Source organism: Salvelinus sp. IW2-2015, unplaced genomic scaffold (genome assembly GCF_002910315.2).
Source record: "Salvelinus sp. IW2-2015 unplaced genomic scaffold, ASM291031v2 Un_scaffold1441, whole genome shotgun sequence".
Classification (NCBI taxonomy): Eukaryota; Metazoa; Chordata; class Actinopteri; order Salmoniformes; family Salmonidae; genus Salvelinus; species Salvelinus sp. IW2-2015.
Genome location: NW_019942911.1, coordinates 179,430 through 207,060, shown reverse-complemented (window position 1 = coordinate 207,060; position 27,631 = coordinate 179,430). Strand labels below are relative to the sequence as shown.

Below are 27,631 nucleotides of genomic sequence, written 5' to 3'. Positions count from 1 at the left end.
AGTATGGTCAGGGCGTGAGTTGGGGTGGGCATTCTATGTTATGTGTTTCTATGTTGGGTTCATTGTTAATTAGCCTGATATGGTTCTCAATCAGGGGCAGGTGTTTTACGTTTCCTCTGATTGAGAACCATATTAAGGTAGGCTTTTCTCACCGTTTGTTTGTGGGTGATTGTTCCTGTGTCAGTGTTTGTGCCACACGGGACTGTTTCGTTCGTTCGTGTTTTCCTTTCTGTTCGTGCGTTCTTTCCTGTTCGTGCGTTCTTGTTATATGTTCTCAAGTTCAGGTCTGTTAACGTCGTTTATTGTTTTGTAGTTTATCAAGTGTTTTTTCGTGTTCGTCTTTCTTTAATAAATCATTATGTATTCAACCCACCCTGCGTTTTGGTCTGATCCATGCTCCTCTTCAGACGAGGAGGAAAACGACCGTTACAATCTTGGACTTGGCTCATCAGCGGTGGCTCACATAATTGGTGGTGGTAGTCAGAGTACAGTATTGGTCATATAATGATAAATCGTGTATGAACCAAAAAGTCAAATCAGGCCATTACCACTCAACTTGCTGAGCACAGACCCACTGGGTTAATTCATTTGAGCAGAATTGGTCAAATATCATACAACCACAGGAGGTTGGTGGCACCTTAATTGGGGAGGACGGGCTCTTGGTAATGGCTTGAGCGGAATAAGTAGAATGGTATCAAATACATCAAACACATGGTTTCCATGTTCCATTCCACTGCATACAACTACATAATGCTTAAACCAGCTTTTTCTTTAAATGTGCAGATGTAATCATATGTAGTGTAATTACATTTAAAAACATAGGTGTATCTACCTAGTTATTTATCATGAAAAAACATGTTTTAGCATCAATTAAAACCGGACATATCACGCCACAGAATAGGAGACATTTAGTATCTCAACCGGCTTCCATTTTTTTCTACAAATTACTGACAGTTGTGGTTGCTTTGCATGATGTATTGTTCTCTACCTTCGTGCCCTTTGTGCTGTTGTCTGTACCCAATAATGTATGTACCATGTTTTGTGCTGCTACCATGTTGTGTTGCTACCATGTTGTTGTCATGTTGTGTTGCTACCATGCTGTGTTTTCATGTGTTGCTTCCTTGCTATGTTGTTGTCTTAGTCGTGTCGTCTCTCTTGTCGTAATGTGTGTTTTGTCATATATTTATATTTTATTTATTTATTTTTAATCCCAGCCCCCGTCCCCGCAGGAGGCCTTTTGACTTTTAGTCGGCCGTCATTGTAAATAAGAATTTGTTCTTAACTGACTTGCCTAGTTAAATAAAAGTTAAATAAACAAAATAAAAAATAAAAGAAAGACATGGGGACATAAGCCCGAAAACTCATCTCTGACAAGACACAACACACATGACTGAAAACACCAGACACATCCTGGGTGTTAGGCCCAGTCATTATTCATCACCATGATAATCATTCACTGCTGGTTAAACAGGTGTCGGTCTACAGACATGTTCTAGTGTTGACTAGCATGATTAGTATGACATGGTAGATTTAGGTTGGGGGTTCACAGAATAGAGATGACTGGTTATCGTGTCATCATGATGTTCCTGCGGCTGTTGCTGTTGCTAAAGGCCCCAGACAGCATATCTGACCTGGGCATGCTGGTGGAGAAGGAGAAGAACCATCAACATTCTTCGTAGTTTATACACTTTTGCTTTCACTTTTCCTGTTATTTCTATCCAAGAAAGTTTGGGGTGAAGTTTGTCTTAATACGAGACCCTCTTCCGAAGTACCATCTCTCATTTGACCCCCAGATCTGTGATGTCATAAAGGGCAGTTTTCAGGAGGAGGAAGTAATCGGAAGGAGACTTCGGATCTGTCCAACTAATGAATCCGAGACAGCTTAATCTACATTATTTAAAATAACAGGTTTGCAGACAGCTCTGCCTGCAAATAGACCACTTCAACATGAATCACCGTGACTTGCAACGCTGACTCACCCTGACTTTCCCACAGTCACAGTTAGAAAGTTAGGAGTTAAGACTCTCGCGCGCCAACTTTTTATCTGCAGACTCCCAGTTTCCCTCCGCCCCTTCCACCCTCCACTCTGTAGTCCAACATTCCTTCATTTCTACCCTAGTGAGCTGGGAAATTCCAGTGAGAGCTGTTTCTTGAACCTTTGCCGGGAAAGAACATGGGATTTGGGAAAACCCTCTGCCGTCAGTTTATAAAAAGGACAATGGATCCCACTAGTTCTTCACTTTTCACTTTCACTTTAAGTGGCTCTTACTGCTTCTTGACTCCTCACCACCCCATCTCCTCACCTCTCGCTACTCATATTCACGATGGCCTTCGCACCAAAAGCCTGCAGTCTTTTCCTGGTGGTTTTCCTGGGAGTTTGTATGCAGCTCAACGGAGGTAAGATTTCAAAGCAATTTCTAGCAATGTCAGCTACAATATATGGAATGTACAGTGCAGCGTGCATGCTTTACTAGTTACCTGACTGACTAGGGATTTTGCAGTGACTAGGCTACTATACATATAGTGGCTGTCATATAGCATAAAATTAGTGTAGAATACTATAGAAATTGCAGTTATGTACAGTTTCTTCTTAGAACAAGCATTGTGCAAAAAATGCATTCATGTGAATTCCTATCCAAAATCCAACTTGAAAACATATTTTTCAAAAAACAACTTTTCCATTAAAATGTTTGACCATGTTAATTGATGTTTATAACTCTCATTACAGCTCAACACGTCCCAGGTGCCAGATGCAATTGCCCAGGAACCATTATGCACACTCAGGAAACCATTGTTGACTTTGAAATCATTGAAAAGACCCATTACTGCGACACTACTGAAATCATGTAAGTACTGTATTTATTTAACCAGAAAGTGTTTTTTCTCTCTTTCTTTGTTTGTTTGTTTCTGACATTAACTTATGCCATGACAATCACCTCTATCAGCCTTATATCAGTTGTGTGACACAAGCATTAATTGTGTGTATGTGTGGTTTGTTATTTTCAGTGTTACACTGGCGGAAGATGGAGCCAGAAGGTGCCTGAACCCTGTTGGAAGAAAGGCCATGTTTTTCATCAACTGCTGGAACAAGTAAGATAGATCAAACAATCAGACTCATCACCACCATACTAAAGCCTTGGCAGAACTATACTGCAGTTACGACAATGTAATAACTTATAGATCAACATTTGTCACAATCTAATGACATATAGATCTAATGGTAAAAAAGCAAAGTCACTGTAATTATAAAAGTTACTGTAATTATAGTTTTATCAAACCATGAAGTAGCAGACATGAGGCTAAAGCATGTAAAAGCAAAAGACCTTAGCACACACTATAGAAACATCCTAGAGCACTTGACTTAATATAATCCATGGAACATTAGTCCTTTCTGAGAATAACTCTCTTCTCCCTCCTTCCAAATAGAATAAACAAGGACGACAAGCAAAAGAAGAGGTGTCTTAAGAGAAAAGCAGTGTGAACGTAACGGAGGAGGGGAGGAGGGGCATGGAAAACCCACCGATTGGATTTTCCCAGAAGTCATGTGACCAAACACACATAAGAAGAATGTTGAGGGCTGACACTGCACTTTAGAGAGAGAGAGAGAGAGAGAGAGAGAGAGAGAGAGAGAGAGAGAGAGAGGGATTTTCTATTTCCTTTGTGATTTTGTGTTACAGTACTGTATACAACTACGAGTATACAACACTAATTGTGAGACATTTAAAGATATCATAAGTTAAAAGTCTATTTATTTTTCTATTTGTTATTTAAATATTTGTATATTTATGAACAGATAAATATGATTTTGATACAACTGAAATAAAAAGGTTTTGATACAACTTAAAGATTCAACGTTCTCTTAATCATAACACTCCATTTGTTATGAATGCTTATACCAAGTCTTATAATGCAATATGGGGTAACACAAGCATTATTACTGGCACAATTAATGCATAGGGCCCAATACTCATGGTCTATAGAGAGAGCCATGGGAACAGCTCTTTTAACATTTGGTTACAGCGTATGATACACTCTGGAGAGAGAGAGGGTCCCATGTATGGCAACACGGAAATAAGACCCGTGATCATGACTTAAACACAGCTGGTCTCAACAGCTGCAGGGGTTGGCTGAGAAACGAAGGCTGGACTTCCAGGTCAGGAGCAAAATGTACTGATGCCATAGCAACCTGGGGTGAACCTCGACACACATGACGTTTCTAAACTACTGGAATACATGAACTGAACACACTAGGGTTAGACATACTACAGTCACTTGTAATAATCCTACATAATCGGATTTATTGACGCAAAAGAAATGTGAAATAAATGTCAAAACAAATGTTCATGATCATAAAATGTTGATTTCCAGCCATTACAATACTGTCAATGTGCACCATCTACTGGAGGACCTTAGTACCTAAACCCAGATAATCACTGACTTCTGTAATTACAAAGTTACTACACAAACATAAAGCAACTTAATGTAAACATATAAAATCAACTGAATGTAAAGGTATAAGATACACTGAATGTAAAGGTATAAGATCAACTGAATGTAAAGGTATAAGATCTACTGAATGTAAAGGTATAAGATCTACTGAATGCAAATGTATAAGATCAACTTAATATAAAGGTATAGAATCAACTTAATGTTAACATATAAAATCTACTTAATATAAACGTATAAGATCAACTGAATGTAAAGGTATAAGATCAACTTAATACAAACGTATAAGATCAACTTAATGTAAAGGTATAATAGCAACTTAATGTCAAGTGTTACCAAGTAGTCAATGATAATACTAGAAAATTATTTAGATGCCAATATTTACCTTCTAAATAAATCAAGATAATGTAGCTTTCTAAATAAATCAAGATAATGTAGCTTTATCAATAAATAAAGATAATGTCGCTTTCTAAATAAATCAAGATAATGTAGCTTTATCAATAAATAAAGATAATGTCGCTTTCTAAATAAATCAAGATAAGGTAGCTTTCTAAATGTGTCATTGAAAACAACAAAAGGCTCTAGGAGGTCTTGAATATAGAAATGTTTCTGAAGCACTTACTGCTATACTGATTTGCTGCAGCGGCCTAGTTTCTTCCCTTTTAGAACCACCATGTGTGCGTCCTAAATGGCACCCTATTCACTATATGGTGCACTTCTTTTGACCAGGACTCTGGTCAAAGGTAGTGCATTACAATAATAATAGGGTGCCATTTGGGACGTACGATGTTTCTCCAGCGTGATGAGCTCCAAGGCAGCACGTCTTGCGTTTTGACCATTACTTTGCTGTGGAGATAAWCTTTGCTGGAGGRTRTCAGAACTGGCCTTCWCACTCRGGGGAAATCAAAGGGCTGCTGGTGGTCAGAGAGAGCCAAGGAGTGTGGGAGAGAATAGATCCTCCATAAACTCTCTTATTCCCAGACCAGAGTTCTGAGGCTGCTGAGCTTCCTTTTGTGTGAGCGCGCACGCACATGGACTAACACACACGCACACGCACACGCACACGCACACACACACAGACACTCTATAAAAAAAAACAGCCGCATGAGATCATAAACCAAAAACAAAGCCTAGAAACATAGCAGATGAAAGGGTGCTTTGGCATATCTGCCTGTGGCATACCCTGCAGTATATACAGGATCTCCTGGAATGAAATCATCTGTTAAGACAGATATGGACAATATCTCAGTGAAGTTGTTGGGAGAAGACGAGGCTAATGTTACATTGCTATGGCTGGATCCCAAATGGCACCCTATTCCCTATTTAGTGAGCTAGTTTTGACCAAGGCCCATCGGGCTCTGGTCAAAAGTAAGCACTACATAGGGAATAGGATGCCATTTGGGATCCGGCCTTTATGAACTGTTGTCAGCATACTATTTGGAACACAAGATGGAAATGGACGTTTACTAAAATGATCATTGATATGTCATTGATCATCCCCGCCTGAGGTTCAGTAGATGAAGGTTCAACATGGTTAGGTAAGTKGAAAACACTCTGCTTGATGTTAGAAAGACTTCAATTCTGGTTGCATGCTGTTTCATTTGTTGCCTGATGTTCCTCACTCTAGCTGTCAGAACAGCAGAACCTCCGAGTAAGAGAACCTTTCCTTAAGAAACTAGATCAACAAATACATCATCTGCATGTTATCAACAAAGCAGTTGGATTTTCAATGGGTGGCGTTTCATGTTTCTGCAAAATTGCTACTAATAATTTGTCTGGCACTTTTGCAGAAGCCTCCCACCGACGCGTGTGTTTAATTTTTTAACATTCTGCGGCAAAGGCACAAATCCTGAGAGAAATATTTTGCATTTTATTTCCATGATATGTGTTGTTCCCGCCTACTTTAAAGCTTATATATAGCTTTTAAAAAAGGACTGGGCTGTCTCCCACAGTGTAATACTCTCTCGTATAGGAGAACAGCGGCGGCTGTTAGAATAAAAGATGAGTGAGAGCTGCCACTGCCTGGCTTCCGTTGGAATCCAACAAACCCATGCTGTTCGTCAGATCTAAAAAAAAATAAAAAAAGTTATAATAATAAAATTAAAATAAATGGCAACCCAATATTTTATTTATACATGTGGAGCATGCCCAATCGCTTGTTGATGTAGCTGTCAGACAAAGGGAAGAGAGTAAATTGCTCCTAACACGTTATCCCCATGCAATATTCATACAGCTACTGCTATAACATGGCTTTCATGCGTTCTCTTTGTTGCTCTGCAGGCCGTGAAGAGAGTGGGCATCAATTATATGAAAATAGTCAAGAGAGAACGTTGTGTAGAACGGAACGACACACAAACAAATAAACAACTGTGCCAAACAACTCTAGAGAAGCCCTGCTTTGACTATGTTGGCTATGGGTTCTTTTCAAAGAGTGTGTATGTGTGTCTGTCTGTGTGTGTGTGTGGATACACTGTATACATCCATGTGTGTGTGTGTGTGTGTGTTTTTTGCATCGCCGTGGGTATATGACTGAGGCTTTGGGGTTAGGAGGAAAGCCTCTCATGTCCCGTCTTGTCAATCACCCAGCTTCGACCCAGAAATAAAGAATGACACACGCACCCAGCTACTCTCTCTCATTGTCTAGTGGGCCTGCCTGCCTGCCCAAGGCCCACCGTTCCCCAGATGCAGAGATGCAGACCACATGTCATTTTAAGTGCAGAGAGAGGTTGCTATACAGGCAGGGAGAGAGAGAACACAGAGTAACTTGCATAGACAGAACAGGAGACCCACCAGGAGGTAACGTGGAAGGCAGCGCACACCACAGGGAAACGCCATCTTAAATACATCAAGCTCTTGTCCCATCAATCCAAACACTGAACTCTGTGTGAAATGTAGATGAATCGAGGTGAATGACGTGAACATGGCATGATATAAAATGTCCCCTGATACTTCACCTTTGTTAGGCTTGAATAGTTGATTTTAGGAAAATACGTCAAAACATGACTTTATTCTAGCTGGTTTGGACAGAAATGTATTTAAATTAATTGTTTTAATCATCGTGGTAATGGACTGTGGCAAAGGATCTTTGATTGAGATATTACACAAATGGGATTTCCTTCCACCTGATGTAGCTAACATTTGACGTCCAGAGCGAAGGGTAGGGTTGTCATTTGCAGGAGAGAGTGAGAGACAAGCACACGGAAAACAGAAATGCAAAGCCTGTCTAGGGGATTGTTTTTGGACACTGGTTCAGGTCTTTGACTACTGAACTTATCTGCCTGTCAAGTGTTGAGATGCAGTGTCAGGAGCTTATAGACACACAAACATGGACACACACACACTGACACACACATACTTTCTCTTTGACAGGATAAGGCTGGTTGCAAATTGGCATATGCTGCTCACTGACAAGATTACAGGAGGCTGAGAATGGAGTGTGATGTGATCTCACCACACAATACTGTAGTATATTCACACTTTGCTTGTATGCTAATCCTCTTCATATGGCCATAGAGCTGGAATTGCACTGTGCCATTCAATTATCACACAGTCACTGGAACACTCGGCTGAGAGACACATCGCAAGGAATGAGCCAAACATCATATTGAAATGTATTCAGCCCCATAGCCCCAACGGTAGTTGCAGTAGGTAAATCCACATTTCCATGTGGTGCAGTAGTTAGAAACAATCAGGAAGTTAAATTCCCACGTCGCAACAAGGGAACGAGCAATCAGCTGAAAACAGCTAGTGGGTCGAACCGCAACCAATACATTAAACCGAACACAGTCGTTGCTTAGTTGTAGTTACAAATGTAAACCTACAGGGGGCAGCATATACACTCTGCTCTACTAGTCCCCCTTATCAGCATTCTGGAACAATCTCCTGTACCCACTGACTCCTGTTGTGCCCACTGTTAAGGGGGATACAGGGCTTACAGCAGTATTGAATTCATTACCCTTTTCTCCACTCTGGTCCAAAATGGGAGCAGGACCGCAATTGTTGGAAATAATCCCCTCGGCACTTTAAACAGTTTATTTAAAGGGTCACGGATGGAAGAAGAGGGGCTGAAGAGGGGGCTCGCCCCTATTTGTTACTTATCCGAAAAGTGTCATCTTGTATCAGGTGGTTAGTTATTCAGCAACTCACCGTGCGATAATAGGCGTGACTACGTTGCCCATTACTGTCCCCTTAACCTGCGCTTGACGTGCTACTTTTGGACAAGAGACGAATTTGAACGAAAACTTGGTAATTGTCTCACTGGAGACCGTCTGATGGGGTGCTGGAGTTGAGAGGGTGTGTTCAGCTAGCGTCTGTGTCAGGTTAGTCAGTGTAGCGTGGCATCATAAGGAGTAAGAGGCTTCGGCTCGGAGAGAAACAAGTCTTTTATGTCTCCTAAAAGCAAACTTCTTCAACACTTGGTTCATCTCAATCGGTTTGGGCGATTGCTGTTGGCCGGATCACTTTGAGCATGGTGACCTCTAAACAACAGGATGTTGCTCATTCCTGATGCGGCATGAAGTCTTTGAAGAACATTCTATTTGTATAAGGTCATTAGATTGTACGTCATATTCTGTCGTCACTGACAGCTTCATACTGTATGTTAAAAATCTCAGTGTATCATATTCAAGGTAGTTCCCCACTCATTCCCTACTAAGGGAAAGACAGATGGAGCTAGAGATCACTTCATCCAAAAATGGAATATTCATAGAAAATCAAATATTATGTGAATTGTAAATTAAAGGTTTCCAAAAGTTAAAGCAGGGAGGCTTTAACATTTTTTGGCTACCAATAACGAGCACCGATAACGCTGTGAAAGTTCAGATATTGACGTCTGATTTTGGCAGAACAGCAAGGCAGGAGACTATAATTTATACAATATCTGATCAACATTTTCAACATAATACTGAAATCTTCCAGTTCCAAATGCCAAATGTGATGTGCAACAGCACAAGGCAGACCACTTAGATTGCCTGAGGGACATCAAAACACTTGTAGAGCTCGACACTCCGATGAACAAGGAAGAGCACAGTGGCACAACTATTACATTACAAGAGCCAAAAAAGCCAACTATGTTCAGTTTCAAGGGTGAACTGTGGTAACCAAGTCAATATGACCCCAGGCATTTCAACCAGTGGCGGTTGGAGCCGTTTAAGATGAGGGAGGATGATAGTTTTTTCATGAACATAGCCTTATTTCTATTACAGCATATTGGATGACAGTCATTCATATTCCATTCATCCAGCTCAATGTAACATCAATAGGTTTAGGGTATTACATGATGCAAAAATTTTCCCTGTATCCATCATGAGGTTGCTACAACCTAGCCTATGAATAAAAATGTACAACGTAGGTGCACAGGCCAAGAGAATTTTGAGTAATCAAGGTGACAGACAGTGACACATTCAATACTGCATTGCACACGTTTGCCTGCATCTAGCTGATCTAGAGTGTAATCATTAGTCCAACAGTTGCAAACAAGAGTTTCTATTGGACAAATTCAGGTATGTTTATCCCTGTTTCGTTCTGTTTGCTTCCGTTTAAGGAATGATTTTCAACAGAATCGGCGCAATGAATACACCCCTGATCACTAGCAAACACAGTTCACTTTCATAGCAGCCACATACAAACAGCTCGTTGTATATATAATTCCTTCTCGCATCTATCTACAGGCTCTCCTCCTCTCACCTTTTCCCTTCGCTTGTGGACTTAAGTGCACAACACACCAGCTGTCTGTGACTAGGCGAAAAAACCTTTCCAAGCCAAACCTTCATATCATGACCGCTAACCGCTACACACAGCCTACATCATTGTCAAGTCATAGTCAATATAGATACGAGAAATAACACGTTAGTAAACCCTCTACAATCCTGCAGTGCAGTGTACAGTCAGCAGCAAGCAGTTTAGCAGATACACCGGCAGGCCCTGGTGGCAATAAATTAATAAAACCAAAAGCTTACCTTGACTTGGAAGAGTTCCAGTGTTGGATAGCCATAGCCAGCTAGCTAACATAGCATCCCTCTCTGTTTGAGTAGGCTAAACTAGCTAGCTGCATTCGATGCTAGCTAAGAAAGTGAAAGTGAAAAGATATATACTATGAAATATAGCTAGCTCTCTCTCTCTCTTCTCCTTAATTTGGAATAAATTAATTCATTGCAAAACAGTGTGTTCTAATCAATTATTTGGTAGCATGTGAATATATTTAGTATAGTTTTATCTAAAAATGTTTTAAAATGTTTCACTATTTTTATTTGATTGAAATTCACTGAGGAAGATGGTCTACCCCTTCCTCCTCCGAGGAGCATCCACTGATTTCAACACCCATCACAGAGTGACAGAGAGAGGGAAGGAGAGGGAGATCAAGAAGAATTACAACCAGAGCGGAGAAGGAGAGGAACCTCTGGTGAATGAGGGACATGGAGAAGAGAGTAGGAAGAGAGAGATCAAAAATGGAGTGCTAAGGGAATGAGAACAGAGTAGAAGAGAGAGATGAACTGAAGTTACAGAGGCCAGCTCCAGAGTTAATAGGTAGGAACCTGCGAGAGAGAAAAGCATTTAATGAGCGAGGAGGAGGAGAGGAGTGAGAGATCAAGAAGGAGAAGACTCTAGGAAGCACCAGAATAGAAACGGTCCCTTTTAAAGTGAAACTGTTGATTGGAATTCAGGGACTACTGTAGCTCATGTATGGCAGACAGTCAACCAGATAGCTATATTATATTATTATACTCAACTGTTAAATCTTAACTTAGAGAGTTTACACATTTACTTCACAAAAGAGTCTTCAAAAAACAATCAAAGCCAATCTCAAAGGGAAAATATCGATTGGCTACCTGACAGCGTTGCAGCCCTGCCCTCTAAATGAATCTCACTGAGTTGCTGGTAAGCAACAGACAGACTAAATAAAGCAACACTTGTTGACTGACAAGTAAACCACACCCATAATTGGTTTGGAGCCCCTCTGTGCCCAATTTACCACCCGCGGCTCCCTGAGCTGCCTATAGCTACTGGTACAGACTGCAGTATCAGGACAAGTACCAAGCATTTTTGGAGAGATACACGTACCATCTGTCTTCTAAACCACTTATTTGTATTGTACTATAGTACTTAAGACTCTGTAAGTAACTTCTAGAACAAAAACAAGCCAGAGCTTGGATAGTGGCCTGCTTGATGAAGTTGAATGAATGAACTGAGTGCTGTACAATAGCTTGGATAGTGGCCTGCTTGATGAAGTTGAATGAATGAACTGAGTGCTGTACAATAGCTTGTGGCCGAACTTCAGCTATGTGTGTGTAACCCCATTTCACTCCGAGCTCCTATTGACATCAATGCATTATTTTATTTACTGTACAGTATCCTATAATAGGATTCGGTGCTTAGAGCATCTGTGAATATAAGAAGCATACAGAGCCAGGCGAACAAACAGTTCAGTATATCTTCAACACAAACAAAGTTGTTAACAGGAGGCTGGCGAAGCTGAACAAGAGGCCTGACTCCTTTACAACTGCAACAAGGGATGTGTCCCAAATGGCACCCTATTCCTTTCATAGTGCACTACTTTTGACCAGGGCACAAAGGGCTCTGGTCAAAAATAGGGCACTACATAACAAATAGGGTACCATTTGGGACGTAGGCAAGCATTACCACTGTGCCGTGCAATTACAATATAACAGACTTTTACAAGATGGCTATCAGCAATGAGAATTTGATTAATGCTATGGCCTCTGGACTCGAGTACTGCGGCAGGCGAGGGCTGTGAAACACCCATTCTGAAGCCGCTAGCTATACCAGTCCCTAATCACCACCAGCAGTGTGATGGTAGTAATGGTGTGTGTGTGTGTGTGTGTGTGTGTGAGGGAGTGAGTGTGTATGCCTGAGTGTGTGTGTGGTTGTGCCCTGTATGTCTCCATCTGTGTGAGTGTGTGTGTGAGGTAGCAGTGAGCAGACATTCAGACATCACACACAAATTGCATGCTGGGCAGAGAGGAGTGTTAGCAGCGCCACGGGCTAGCGGACTTAAAGCATAATTAATGTAATGCGATGGAGCGTCTCGGCCCACGTTCTGTTTTCTCTCAATCAGCGAACAGACACTTTATCTGTCCCACGTTTGGTAATCTAATCAACACAATGAATTGCTCTCTGTCTCTGTCTCTCTGCCGTATGGCTCCAGTGAGGGATATTTTTTTAAAGGCCTAGCCTAAATATTGAACTAAAGACAGAAAACCTCATATTGTTTACAGTGAAGTTCTGACCAAATGTATGATGTGCAATGATGGTATTTATTTATTTGACATTTTGCAGGATGAAATCTCTTGAGATCTCGTTTTCAAGTGTTAAAAAAAAAAGTGTAACAAGAATAATATTACTGTCTAATAATAATAACAATTAAATAATAATAATACTAAAACAAATACTAAAAAACATACATTAACAGCATAAAAAATAGACTACAACTAATACAAACTACTGCTACAACTACTAATACAACTAATTTGGGAGTTTGGGAGTGACATCCAATTTAGTGTCTTATAATGGCATCCAAGTATGAATCTGCAACGATTGTTATAAATGACATCTAATTTGCAAAGTAAGGTCTTGGTTATGTTGTGATAGATGATGTCACCATAGTCTAGGATAAGAAGCAGCAGTTGGGTTACTTAGGTCTTTCTAATTGATACAGTAAAACAATTCTTAGATCTGCATAGTAACCCAAGCTCATAGTATTTTTATTTTTTTAATTATCAATATGCTTTCCAAAAGATAAGTCAGAATCCATCCTCAAAGACAGATATTTCAAACAATCAACACTTTCAAGCATTGTTTCATCACTTGAATGAATTCTGAATTTGCCAGCTGTGGAGTTTATTCTTCGCCATGTACCAAACAGCATCATATAGGACTTTGTTTGATTCAATACCAAATGATTTGCTTGAAACCATTTTTAAATGGTGTTAAAATCATCTTGTAGAGTTGCTTGTATCTGAACCTGATTCATAGAACACTCTATTATCAGCGTGTAGGTGAACATGTGTATTCTTACAAATGAGAGGCAATTCATTTATAAATATAGAGAAAATAGAGGGAGGGGGTAATACTGAGCCCTGAGGTACAGTACACCTCTACTGACTCCAAGAAGTTGTAATTTGTGTCCTTCTATGAAAACATGTTGTTTTCTATTGCTAAGATATGCATGGAACCAGTTTGGTGATCTGTTAGTGAAACCAATGTTTTGAAGTTTTCCTAGTAAGATAGAATGATAAACTAAATCAAATACTTTTGATAAATCAATAAAGAATCAGTTAGTTTGCCTTGGTCAGGTGAAGAATTTATATCATTAGCAAGTTTCACTCATGCAGCAGTAGTAGAATAGTTGGGTCTAAAGCCAGATTGAAAGGGTGAAATTAAATTAAATTAATCTAGGTACTGATACATTTGGGAATGTTATTGAACAGATTATAGATATAGGTCTATAGTTATTTGGGTCTAAGGAGTTTCCACCTTTATGAAGAGGGGTCACTCGGGCACAAATCCTTACAAAATGTATTTTATCTGCTAGAGGACACATTCTAACATTAGCAGACCACTTTATAAAGTTGGGTTCCAGTCTATCTAGGCAAGATCCTTCGTAAATACAGTATTTATTTCATTGAGGAGAGGCAGTCTATCAGTTGCTTTAATCTGTCTAAAGTTAATGTTATGCTGGTGAATGAGGACCCAAAAGCGACGTAATAGAAACAGAGTCTTTATTCCAGTCTTAAACAAACAATGATTCTCCTGGATATTATCAAAGGTAAATCCAAAACAGGAAACTGAAATCCTCTCGTCAGATTTTTTGAGATTGACTATTATGTTACCTATGTCCTTATTATTTAGCCAAATAAACATACTTTTAACAAATATGTTAATCATTACATACATTTAATCTGTTGTCTCATAGCTGCCAAAGAGTGAAGTTTGCCAACTTTAATTCCTAATGAGATAGGGACTCGGCTGCCTACTGTGGACGTGTCAATTCAATGGCCGACTTCCAGAGGTGCTATCCAACACCCATCCGATTGTCATAGGTACGCGCATCCAAAGGATGGCACAAAATCGCCATGCCCATTCCAGCTAATCTCAATAAGAGTTTCACGAGTGCATCACTTCTATCCGGGCTCAAAGTATTTCCCTAGGAGACTCCATTGCTCGTTGAACTGCAATTATTCCCCTATATATCATAACTTCTCTCACTGTATCACCCACCCCTCATACCCCAATCACATACACAAATGTATAAATGCAAAAAAAAAAAGGGCAATAGACAAAGCCAAAATGATTCACCAAGCAAAAACAAGTTTTAAAGACATGTGAAATTTGCAGATAGATCAACAGAAATACACGAGCTCTATCGAGTCTTCGTGGGTATGACCGACTAGGGGCCACAAGCATAGGGCACGCCAGGGTCAGTGGAGCGAATATGACGTCTTCTATCTCGCACATTGATCGTACTTACGTCATGAAGAATGCGGCTACTCAAAGGCTACGGTCAGGTTGCGGTAATGGAGGGAACAGGTTTGCTCCTAGCGACAAAAGCAAACTACGACTTATTTACCAAGGAGTCTTCACCAGATGTACTCGAAAGCAGCACTGTTGTGCGAGCAAGATCGGGCGTTAAGATATCATGGTTCTGGTGGCACGACAACTCTCCGAATCGGTACACATTCAGTCTTGCAGAGACCTTGTGACTGCACTCGTGTGGACGTATTACGTGGCTGAGCGCAAAAACAAACGACTCATCCTCGTGCGCAATTTGTCCTGGCCTGTTTGACCTTGGGGGTTGTATGTCCCTGCTGGAAAGATAAAGGGTGAAACCTTGTGCCCAGTAATGAGGTACTTGGAGCGCTTGGAGCAGGTTTATCGAGCATTAGAACTCACGACTCTCTTATCTGATTCGTTTGCCTCCCGTTTCATTCCGGTTCCCTGTTCGAGTCAACAGAGATCATCAGATCTTCAACCCAGATCCCTACTTAGAGCCAGTGTTTACGAAGCAAAGAGAAGAGAGGGGCGAGAATCGAGCCCGGAGAGAGAAAGAGACGAGATGTACCGCACAACCAGGCAGTGGGTTAGGCTAGCTGACCCGATGCAGACGCGTGAGGAAATTTGGCAGGTGTTAGGTTGATTACCCCGTAAGAGGGATACATGCCTCTTCACACACTGTCTGCTCGGATGGTATGCAACCTACTACCCCAGGTTTTAGCCTGCCGACGGCTGCACCGTTGGAACATGAGCTAGAAGATGTGGTAGGGGGATATTTCATGGGAAGGAGAAGGGAGGGAAGAACGGAAGAAGCGAGGGTTCATCTTGAAGGATTTATCTCCAAGGTGCACCGGATGAGAAGAATCTGTGTTGGTCCCGTCAAGGGAATCTAGGAGAGAACGCTAGGTATAGGTGGCTGTTTTGATAGGCAAACTCTCACAACATGTTGTCTGTAATTAGCAAGTAGAATAGTGTGCCTGTCTCTTAGCTTGAGTGATGGAGTGTGGGCTTGTGCCTGCTCGACTATTGAGGGACGCAACGTGAGAAAATAGAAAAGGGACGTAATGTACCAAGCTTGGTCTTCTAGGCTCCACTAGGTGCCATGAAAGAGTGGTGTCCTCATTGGCCTGGAGATTCTGACATGCAGAAGTGGAGGAGCAGGTTGTTCGCTCCCGTTCCTGTTGAAGGTCTCTTTTGCCATCTCACAGAGGGACATTGTGACTACTGCCAGTCATTAGCTACGACTGAATCACGAGTCCGCGTTGTGCTTAGAAGGGACACCCATTTCCACTGACTCAAGGCACATATCTTCGCAGGCCCGGGAATCCTATGCTATATAAAAACGATTATAAGAAGAAACCTAACACCAAATACCCTTATTAAATGAACGCATACAATATTTAAAGTTCAATAATAACCTCCTTTAGCACTAAAATGAGAACCTCGACCATACTTGAGCTCAGGTTTTTGGCCAGTTCTTAGAGATTCCATATGAATCAATTTGGACTTATTGCTATTGGAAGGTTGTCTGTCTAATCCAGTAATAGAGACACTCTGATTACAAAGTCCACTTGTGGTAAATATCAAATTGCAATTATGCGTTAATGATAACGAATTCTGAGCAATAAGGCAGCCAAATCTGTCTATAATTTTAATGATCACATGATCCTTTATCTCAACAACAGCTGACAGTGCTCTCAAGAGAAAACCAAGCCAATGGGTTAAGATGAATTTGTCCCGTAGCCTTACTCGAGGTACATTCAGAGGATTGTAGTCGAGGAAGCAGCCAAGTAATCTTGGGGAGGAAGCCAGGTCAACAAGCATATAAAACTTGAGGGGCATTTCTATATAAACAATTTGAGAGGTTCTCGACAATTTTCTGTCTTCTCCAGGAACACGGACGAGTGGTGATAGCACTGCTATTTAAATTAATCAACGTCAATCAAATGTATTCATTAAAAGAAAAGCACTTATAACCATCAAGCACTTACGATTAATAAGTGCAGATGGTTGAAGATGTAAAATAATTATGTATGGTCCTTATGCTGTATGAGAAAATGGAATCTCAGATTCAGGCATATGAGGAGAAGAACTTAATTGTGGAAACATGTGATAGCTGACAGCGCATGGGCTGAAAGCAGCCAATGTAGTAATCATCAAATATGTGTAGATATAAAAGGATGTGAGTAAGGAAAAATGATTAAGGAAGGATTGAGGGTGATAGTGATGGGTCATGGAGTGGGTGAAAAGGGTGGAGGAGTCCGAGCAACGTATGAATAAACAAATAATAATAAAAGTCTCACACTCCAGTTGTGAGATAACTATCTCTGGAACCTGGATATAAAGAACAGAGATGGAGGCCTGTGGTAATCGACTTGCGCAGTCAGAACACCAACTCTAACGCATGTGGAAAACCTAGTAGGAGAGAAGATGGAGAGCATGAATATTGCTTTTATTGTGCAGAGCCGTGCATAAAACTGCCCGTATCCTTCATGTGAGAACGCTCTTTAGACCTATAGAAGCCCTTCATACGCATTGTCGTGTCCACACTCTCGGCCAGAAATGCGAAGCTGAAGTCATTCACCTATCCCTCTGTTGCTCATCCCATGAAACTAATTGAATGAGCACAATCCACTTCTCATGTCTGTGCTCAGAATATACAGAGCGCACCATACTACTAGTCGCCTATAGGCCTGGCTTCTCGTAAAGTACTAGCATCGACCTCAGTTATCACTTCGCGTTTTGACCCCACAATAAATGTCTGTAAGTTATTTTTTCCAGAGACATCGGCTACGTTCCCAAGCCCAATCGCATCAGAGCATCAGAGCAAGGCACTCCAAACTGTACTTAGCTGCAGTTCCTCTGACACGACGGCACTAACGATCGAACAGAATGATTTCACCTTGCTGAAGACAGGAGGATCAATAAGTATACACTAGCCTGGAAGCTTCTAGTTCCGATAACTTTCAGTGAGCTTTAGACTTGTGATTGTCAACAACTTATTGTTTATTGAAGAAACCTCCACTTGGCTAACGCCTGTTTCATCACACTGTTCTGCATCAATCCACATGGACTATGACAACAACTATTAAATGAGTGTTACTTATATGGGTGTTTACGTTCAATGAGACATCCGCAAGAGACTTCTCCTCTTCGTTCTAATGAGTCTCGTCTCTCATCATGATACCGGACCAATCCACCAGTAGTGTACAGTGCGGTGTCCGCCTCCACCAGAGTCCATATGAGGTCATATAACATCTATGTTCTATATTTCAAATGATTTGCCAACTTGGTCCTTACCACAAAGCTGAGATTATTCCCACACATGGACACGTATCAGTCTGACGCGCAGCGGAACATATTGTGGAAAACTCGATCCAAGATAAGCGCACGAGTATAGTTATAATTATTAATATCCACTCTTTAAAACATACCGAGTAGGCTGCAAGTAATCCCTTCTGATCAACAGTACAGGGAAGAGAGCTACAAAGGGTAAATCGGTTTACATTATTTTCTCACAAATTTTATAGTGGGGTCAGGGTGTATTAGTACAATAATCATTGTTATACCTATCACGATATATTTATATTATAGAACAAGCAAAAAACCAGTAATCCAGAACAGAACAAATAGGCACTTAGATGGACTATTAGAGTTGTCACAGCTGACTAGAAAAACCGTAGGTCTATGAAATGCATGAATTCAAACAGTATCAGAGCATAATACTTAAAGAAAGCAACCAGTTCCACACCCATTCTGCCATAAAAAAAAACAGACCAAGCCCGTGGGATTGCATCCACTGAATATCAATAAGGAGTTACACAGTCAGTATCAGAAATGGCGTGATTCAATATAAACTGTAACTTAAATACCTGTACATGCTCAAAACTAAAAAAGCATTTATATGTGGGTTTCAAAACATTTTTAAAGAAGACACCTCAAGGTTGAGATTTTGGTGTAAGGTAATAGGGTGTGACCATGGACGAAAGGAGAGGTTATGAGGAATTAGAACTCACCTATAGCTACAAGTTGAGGTACGCGCAAGTTTACATACACCTTTGCCTATCACATTGTAAACTCATTTTATAACATCCACTGACTTTTTAATCACCAAGTAAAAAATTCCCTAGGATGCACTTAAGGATACAACCACTTAGTTATTAAGAAATGTGAAAAAATGATCAGATAATGTAGAAGACCGATTTATTTCATCTTTTATTTTATACACATCACTTTCACAGTGGGTCAGAAGTTTACATTACAGTCAATTAGTATTTGGGTAGCATTGCCATTTAAATTGTTTACTTGGGTCAAACACGTTTCGGAGTAGCTTCCACAAGCTTCGACAATAAATTGGGTGACATTTTGGCCCATTTCCTGACAGAAGCTTGGTGTTAACTGATCAGGTTTTGTAGGCCTCCCTTGCATCAGCACACTTTTATCAGTTCTTGCCCACAATAGTTCATGCGTACGGATTGGGTCAGGAGTCTTGTGATGGCCACTCCAAAACTCACTTATGTTGTCTTAGGTCATTTTGCCAACAACTTAGGAATATGCTTGGGTCATTACCAATTGGAAGACCCATTTGGCGACCAAGCTCTTAAACTTCCTGAATGTCTGATGTCATTTGAGATGTTGCTTCAATATCCCAAATCATTTAACCTCTCTCATGATGATGCCCATCAATTTTGTGAAGACGCCACAGACCTCCTGCTGCAAGAGCACCCCACAAATGTGCTGCCACACCCGTGCTTCACGGTTGTGAATGGATTGTTCTATTTCAACGGGTTGCGCAAGCCTCCCCTTTTTCCCTCAAGAAAATAACGATGGTCCTATGGCCAAAACGTTTCATTTTTGTTTACATCAGACAAAGGACATTTCTCAAAAGTAAAAAATTTTTTGTCACCGCCATGTGGCAGTTTGCAAACCGTAAGGTCGTGGCTTTATTTAATGGCGGTTTGAGACGCAGTGACTATCTGTTCTTGATGAGGGGTTTCCAAGGTTATCCGTTGAGTTATTAGGACTCGTTATGCACCTGGCCCGCCTTTAGATCCTCACTTTGTGGAGCTATAGTCTTTGTGGTGAGATCAATTCTATCCCTCTTCATAGTAAATCCCTGTTTACCGTCAAACAGCACACTAGCTAGCTGGTCCAGGGAGAGGATCCATTTGCTTGTTTTTGTTCTGGTTGACTTTCGGACACTTTGCGTCAATCTCAGAGTGTCACTTATTTCAGAACGGAGTCCTTCAATCCAGCTAAGTTAACTGATCAATAGGGATCCCTATGGAAGGGCAAGAGGGCAACGGACAAATAGCCTACTGTGCCTCGTTTACCTTCTGCCAGACGGAACCCTAGGACCCAGGCTCAACGTGAAGACACAGATGCAGAACTATCGGGGTTTTAGACTTTGCCTCGAACGTCGTAGGTATTCAGTCGCTCTGGTAGAGGATGAAACGTGTGTGATCACTCTTTTGGGAAGTATTGCAGCCCTTGGTTGTTGGTAATATGAAGCTCACAAGACGATACTGAGAACCAGATTGGCCATCAGTAACTATGGTGTTGAGGTCTAAACCTGGCATTTTTTTCCTGGAGTCTGGCTGACTTTTTTGAGATTTTCCCATGGATCGGGTACAGCAAACGACGCTGACCCTCGAGGGTTTGCAGGGGTGGATGGGCCCTATGACAACTAGTCAGTGTGCGGGACAGGGTTGGTACCTATATTGGGCTGCAGCGTCCAAGGGTACTTGGCTGCGAAATTCCATGTCCACAAATTATGTACCGTATTGGCCACTTCATTGAGGCAGCAGTGATAAAAAAAAGCTTTATGACATAATTCTTCTTGAATTTTCTCACTTGATTGTTTATAATTTTAAAGAGAGAGCAGACACGTCAACGAACATTTGCAGAGGAGTGGTTGCAAATAAGATACACGAGTTTTAAAGAGGACGTTTAAAAGCTTGGTCGCAATGGTTCTTCCCATGGACCATTGGACCAAGCTACTTTCCAAGTTGTGGAGCAAATGAGAGCTTAAGGCCAGACACAATCAGGTTGTGTGGAGTGGACCATCCAACAAAGCCCTGACATCCGACTACAGAACATTTGTGGGCAAAACTGAAAAAGCAGATATAGACTCACACAAGCAAAGGGGACTACAAATGACTAAGTATTACAACACTACTGTCAGGAAGAATGGCACAACATTCACCAACATTATGTGTGAAGTTGTAAAGGCTACCCGAAATGTTTGACCGCAAGTTAAACAATTTAAGGGCATGCATAACAAATACGACTAATTGAGTGTAATGTAAATCTTGGACCACTACAGTAGAAATGAGTGAAAAAATAAAAGCACACAAATGAAATAATGTATTCGTTTCTACTATATTTCTGACCAAATCATTACATGTCTTATGCTTGAAAAATGGGAAGTGGTGGATAGCTAACTGCACCTAGAGGGAATTATTAACGCTCGCTGTTGTGATGTATACTATAAAATCACGCGGATTGTGAAAAGACTGAGTATTAATGTATTTGGCAAAGGTGATATGTAAACTTCCGACCTAACACCTGATACGCTAGGAGTTTTATACTTCTCAACTTTCCTCACATGAGTATCATCATCCTTATATACACAATCCACCTGAGGTGTACTTACTTAGAAATGTTTTTAAACCTAGAAAATCAATGCTTTTTAAGTTTTAGATGTAGAATATTATAAGACCAGTGTTTATTATGCATCACCACATATCTGATAAGCTGCCACGGGCTAAGCGGACCTAAAACACAATTAATGTATGGTGAACTGGATGTATCCTATCATGTTGAGGGCCATTTGGTCTAGTGGATCACACAGTTTCTGTTGTTCTCTTGCGGATTCTTTGTGGCAGAATTGGAAGTGACGATGACTAGTATCTTTAACAGTGTCTTTTTGACTCTTGTCCTATCGTTGTGGTAATCACCCCTGTGATCTATCATGATCCCATAACATAGACCACACACTAAGTTTGATAATAGTTGCTAACTGGTTACATCCTTGATCGCTCGCCGATTATTAGCTCGCTATGTTTGAGTGGATAGGGATCTTTTTAAGGAGGCCTAGGCTATTGATATATATGAATACTAAAAGCACAGAAAGAACCTGCATATTGGTTTTACCAAGTGAAGTTCTGACCAAATGTATGATGTAGCATATTATTGATGGTGTTTTATATTTATTTGACATTTTTGCCCACAGAAGACTGAAATATTATTGAGATCTCAGATCTGTTCCGCGTTTCTTAAGTCGCTCTTATGAAAGTCCTACAAAAAGTGTTAAACAAGCAAATACTGAGCTATTCTGTTCGATATAGCTCATGAACAGTAACGAATTAAGTATCTAACTCCAATATTATAGCTCGATACAACACAATACTATACAAAGCGATACCTCTAACAGCATTGCAAAATAGATCTATCATTACTAGACAAACTTTGATGTGTCTAACATTAATCACTACTCTAATACACAACTATGACATTTGCGTGGACCTTTGGAAGTAGTCTGACATCCAATGGTTAGTGATCTTACTAGGGAGTGGCATCTCACCGTCATTGAGATCTGCGAACGATGACTGTTTAGTTAAATGATCATGGTCGTAATCTTTACGCAAAGTATAGGTGCCTTTGGTGGTTTTACTGTAGTGTGAATCACGAATGAAGTGTCATCCTGATGACGTACTATCGGGATTTATGGAGAAGTCAGCACATGATTGCGAGAGAGGTACTTTAGGGTCTTAATGTCCTACATCCTAGACTGGACTCCCTGGGTAAGGACGACATTCTCTTGAGATCTAGCAATAGGGTACTCCAATATGACGTCGAATATGTTTAATTATTGATGAATGTACATTTTTATCACTCTATACATGGAGAGAGATGACTAATTAACACAAAAGTCATAATTCAGGAGAGTCGTCATCCTTACTAAAGAAAGTAAATAATGTTACAAAACACATCCATAAGAAACTTTCAAAGCTAGTTGTTGAATCAGTCACTATTGGTAGAATTAAGTTCTTGAAAAATGTTGCCCACTGAGTGCGAGTTATATAGTTCTGTAACCAATGGTATCCTTCTTTTCAAAAACAGTCATAACATAATCAGGATATTGTATTTGAGTTTCAGAATACAAATGATTTCTACGCATTGTAAAATTTTGAATGGTCCAAATCATCTGTGCTAGAGGTTGCTCTGTATCGAACATGATCCTCAGTAAGAAAAAACCTACTAGATATATGCTCAGCAAGTGTAGCGTGAACATGTAGTATCTCTATCTTACAAATGAGAGGAAAAACTCTGCCCATTATAGAATCTATTTATTCCGCACGACAAATAGAAGAAGTGACATGGTCATGTCGTCATGATAAACTGAGGTCCCAAGCTTGTAGGTACAGCTCAAACCACTACGTAGAGACTCCAAGATAGGTAGGTTACCCATTCCTTGTGTCCTTTCTATGCAATACATGTCTTAATTGCTTCGTCATTGCGACAATGGAACATAAGTGCCACGTGGAACCAAGTTTGCTGTGCACCTTCTGGTATAGTACAGAATAGCACACAATGTTTTGATGATTATTCACTAGTTGAAAGGATTACAGAAATACGCATAAAATAACTACAATCAATACACTACCTAATATCTGGTCGGATAACATTACAAGAAATAAACAGAGGCCAGCTTATGAGTATGCACCATTGGTCAGGCTCGTAGAGAAATTAATCATTTGGTAGCGAACACTGTTTGAGCTTCATATTCGAGCCCAAGCAAAGGGTGCTGCAGTCAAGTTAAACCAACATGTTTGCTAAAGGTAGTTGTAGAAAATAACGTGTGGAGTCCTAAGCCTAGATTCGAAGAACTAGGCCCGTGGCATATATTAAATTAAATTTTAAGCATCTAGGTGTGACCATCCACGAGATACATTCTTTGTGAGAGGGCAATTATGTGGTTATTGTAAACAGAAGATAATTTATAAGAGTATAAGGATTAATGCGTGTGTATTTGGGTTGTAGACGAAAACAGTCTTGCTGGCAGAGCTTTCCACCATTAATATGAAGAAGGTGGGTCACTTCGGTGCCACAATCCCTACATACATATGTAAATGGTTTTTATGGCATGTCCCTAAGAGGTACACAGTGGTCTAAGAGCCTTATAATAAGCAGACTCTCTTTAATTATTAAGCATGTTGAGGGTTTATCAGTCTATCTAGAGATTGATTATCTCTCCGCTCATCAATACGTCATATTATTCATGACATCATAGACGGAGAGCAGTCTATCAGTTGCTTCTAATCTGTCTAAAGTTAATGTTATGCTGGTGAATGAGGACCCAAAAGCGACGTAATAGAACAGAGTCTTTAATTCCAGTCTTTAAACAACAAGTTCTCACTGGATATTATCAAAGTTAATATTCCAAAAAACACGGAAACTGATTATACATCTCCATCGTACAGGAAGAATAAGATGGAATTCGACAAACTTGTGAAGCACGTGAAGCATCACACTTACAGAACCACTAAGCAAGGTGCGCATTTCAGGTACAGCCGCACAAGAGCACGGACTGGAATGACTGAGAATATCACGACTATCTCTTCAATACACATACGACCTGAACACATCACAATCACTGCAGCATTCTGTAAGAAGGCAAAAATACCACGAACTACTGGGTCGCGCAACCACTACAGGACCATGCACTTTCGCAGTAGCAGCAACATCACACCAGAAAAAAATCCCAGACACTGGGACACCGAACGCGGAAGACAGAGGGAGAAAATAGGACTCTAATCAGAGGGCAAAATAGGGGACAGGTGGAGAAGAGTAAATGAGGTAGTTATAGGAGAATGGAAACAGCTGGGGAGGCAGGAACGGAACCATAGAGAGAGAGAGGTCCGCAGAGAGGGGAGGGAGGAGATTGGAGTGTGGAAAGATGATGGAACGGCATAGGAAAGAGAACGCAGAAGAAACAAATACCCACGTGTGACCTTAGTCTAGGGGAGGGGCAAGCCCATGTGGACACGACATTACTGATCAAATAGAGCAAAACCTATGCAGTACCCACATATTTCTATTTACAGGTCCTTTTCCGCCCAGATCTGTCCATGAACAACAAAAATCCTCCCATCTCATCGCGAGAGACACTGCGCCCTCCTGGCAGACACGGTCCCGACGGAGGAAACCAAATCTGTGCCCGGCAAATGAGAGAAAATCATCCCAATCAACGATACGGTCCCAGAGCAACGTCCGAGTATCGGAAACCCAACTACCTCTCCTCAGGACCGCTAACCACCCAATCACTATAGTACTGGGTCGACCATTGGACAGTCTCCTAATGATAGGCATGTCATTGATATGCGATATACTGCATTGTCAAACTAGTGGGCGCCCTCATCGGACCAAGTGTGACTGGACACTAGGTGATGGGAGAGGAGAAACGGACGTATAATCGGTGCCTGAGCTTCCGCGAAAGAAATCAATGAGTCCTCTGACAAATCTCCACAAGAGACTAGAAAAAATTAATGACGAAGACACAGGGTGGCGCAGACGAAGACTCATAGAGCGTGGGAAGAGCAGATCGCCACTAGCGAGCAAGGATTGGACGACCTGAGAGACACGAAAACGGACGGCTTAAGGAATCCACGAGCAGGAGTCAACTTTGCTGCATACCACCGACTGTGGTCGAAAGGGGAGAGTGCTTACGAAGTAGGTAAACGCGGACAAACTCTCATCGCACCAGCGCGACAGATGGACCATAGGAGACTTGGCTTCACACTCACTCACCGTTTATTGCTGGCTGCTACAACAGTCTCTCTCCCCAAAAAACTGCAGATCGAGGAGGCATCTCACGAACGGTAAAAGTTAAAGTACTAAGCGAGTGACGTGAGACGCTATGGTTCTGAGGAAGGAATGGGAAAGCACGGTCATGAAGACGACCGGATCACAGGAGGAGAGTTGTATCTCACTTGACAATTTAGCTGTCGCGAGAGTCAGTCTCGAACATTAGTTTGTTTTATGGTATTTGTTGTAAATGAGAAGCGGAAGAAGGGCCAAGCTAGCCATACGAAGACGGAGCGAACGTGTGTCTCCGCTCCTGGAAAGAGGTAGGTGTCCAAAGCGACACAAAACCGCTGGCGAATAGAAGCAAGCGTACCCCGAACGCCGGGGTGGCCAGCTAACTGGCAGAGTGACCCCACTGAAAGAAACCAGTCAGACGAGTAGAGACAGGAACGACAAAGGTTACTAGGACAAGCGCGCGGCGACGCAGTGTGAGTGAGTGCTTGCTTTACCTGTCTCTCATTCCCCAGACAGTCAACCCGACCACAAACACGCCCTTCAGGGAGAATCCCCTCGGGTCGGTAGAAGCACAGAAGACCTAAAAGAGACGGGAACTAAGGCATCAGGCTTGGTGTTCTTATTTCCCGGCCGATAGGAAATCACCGAACTCGAAACGAGCGAAAAACAACGCCCAACGAGCTTGACGTGCATTAAGCGTTTGCAGAAGGATGTACTCAAGGTTTTTAGGTTCAGGTCCAAACGACAAAAGGACGATCGCCCCCTCCAACCACTGTCGCCATTCGCCTATGGCTAAGCGGATGGCGAGCATTCGCGGTTCGGTTACCCACATCGTAGTTGCGTTCCGATGGCGACAGGCGATGAGAAAAGTAAGCGCAAGGATGGACCTTATCGTCAGAATGGAAGCGCTGGGACAGAATGGCTCCACGCCCACCTCTGAAGCGTCAACCTCGACAATGAATGTTTAGTGACGTCAGGAGTAACAAGGATAGGGCGAGTAAAAACGCTTCTTGAGGAGATCAAAAGTCCCTGGGCGGAACCGGACCACTTAAAGCAAGTCTGACAGAAGTCAGAGCTGTGAGAGGGGCAGCCACTTGACCGAATTACGAATGAAACGCCGATAGAAATTAGCGAAACCGAGAAAGCGCTGCAAACTCGACACGTGACTTAGGGACGGGCCAATCGCTGACAGCCTGGACCTTAGCGGATCCATCTGAATGCCGTCAGCGGAAATAACAGAACGAGAAATGTGACAGAGGAGACATGAAAGGGCACTTCTCAGCCTTCACGTGAGAGACAATTCTCTAAAAGGCGCTGGAGTCACGTCGAACGTGCTGAACATGAATCTCGAGAGACGGTGAAAAAAATCAGGATATCGTCAAGGTAAACGAAAACAAAGATTCAGCATGTCTCTCAGTACATCATTAAACTAATGCCTGAAAGACAGGCTGGAGAATTAGCGAGACCGAACGGCAAACCCGGTATTCAAAATGCCCTAACGGAGTGTTAAACGCCGTTTCCCTCGTCCCCCTCTCTGATGCGCACGAGATGGTAAGCGTTGCGAAGGTCCAACTTAGTAAAAAGACATGGCTCCCTGCAGATCTCGAAGGCTGACGACATAAGGGGAAGCGATGATCCGATTCTTAACCGTTATGTCATTCAGCCCTCGATATCCACGCAGGGGCGCAGAGTACCGTCCTTCTTCTTAACAAAGAAAAACCCCGCTCGGCGGGAGAGGAAGAAGGCACACGGTACCGGCGCGTCGAGAGAAAAAACAGATAATCCTCGGAGCCTTACGTTCGGGGACGACAGAGAGTATAGTCTACCCCGAGGGGAGTGGTCCCCGGAAGGA

General features: G+C 41.6%; 1 protein-coding gene across 1 annotated transcript; it reads left to right on the top strand.

Annotated features, from left to right (window-relative positions):
• Positions 1–2,112: 2,112 nt before the first annotated feature.
• Positions 2,113–3,839, top strand: LOC112070867 (C-X-C motif chemokine 11). Its single transcript, XM_024138321.2, has 4 exons — positions 2,113–2,397; positions 2,729–2,846; positions 3,007–3,090; positions 3,427–3,839. The coding sequence occupies exons 1-4, from the start codon at positions 2,325–2,327 to the stop codon at positions 3,479–3,481; spliced, it is 330 nt and encodes a 109-aa protein (XP_023994089.1). The 5' UTR covers positions 2,113–2,324; the 3' UTR covers positions 3,482–3,839.
• The last annotated feature ends 23,792 nt before the right edge of the window (positions 3,840–27,631 follow it).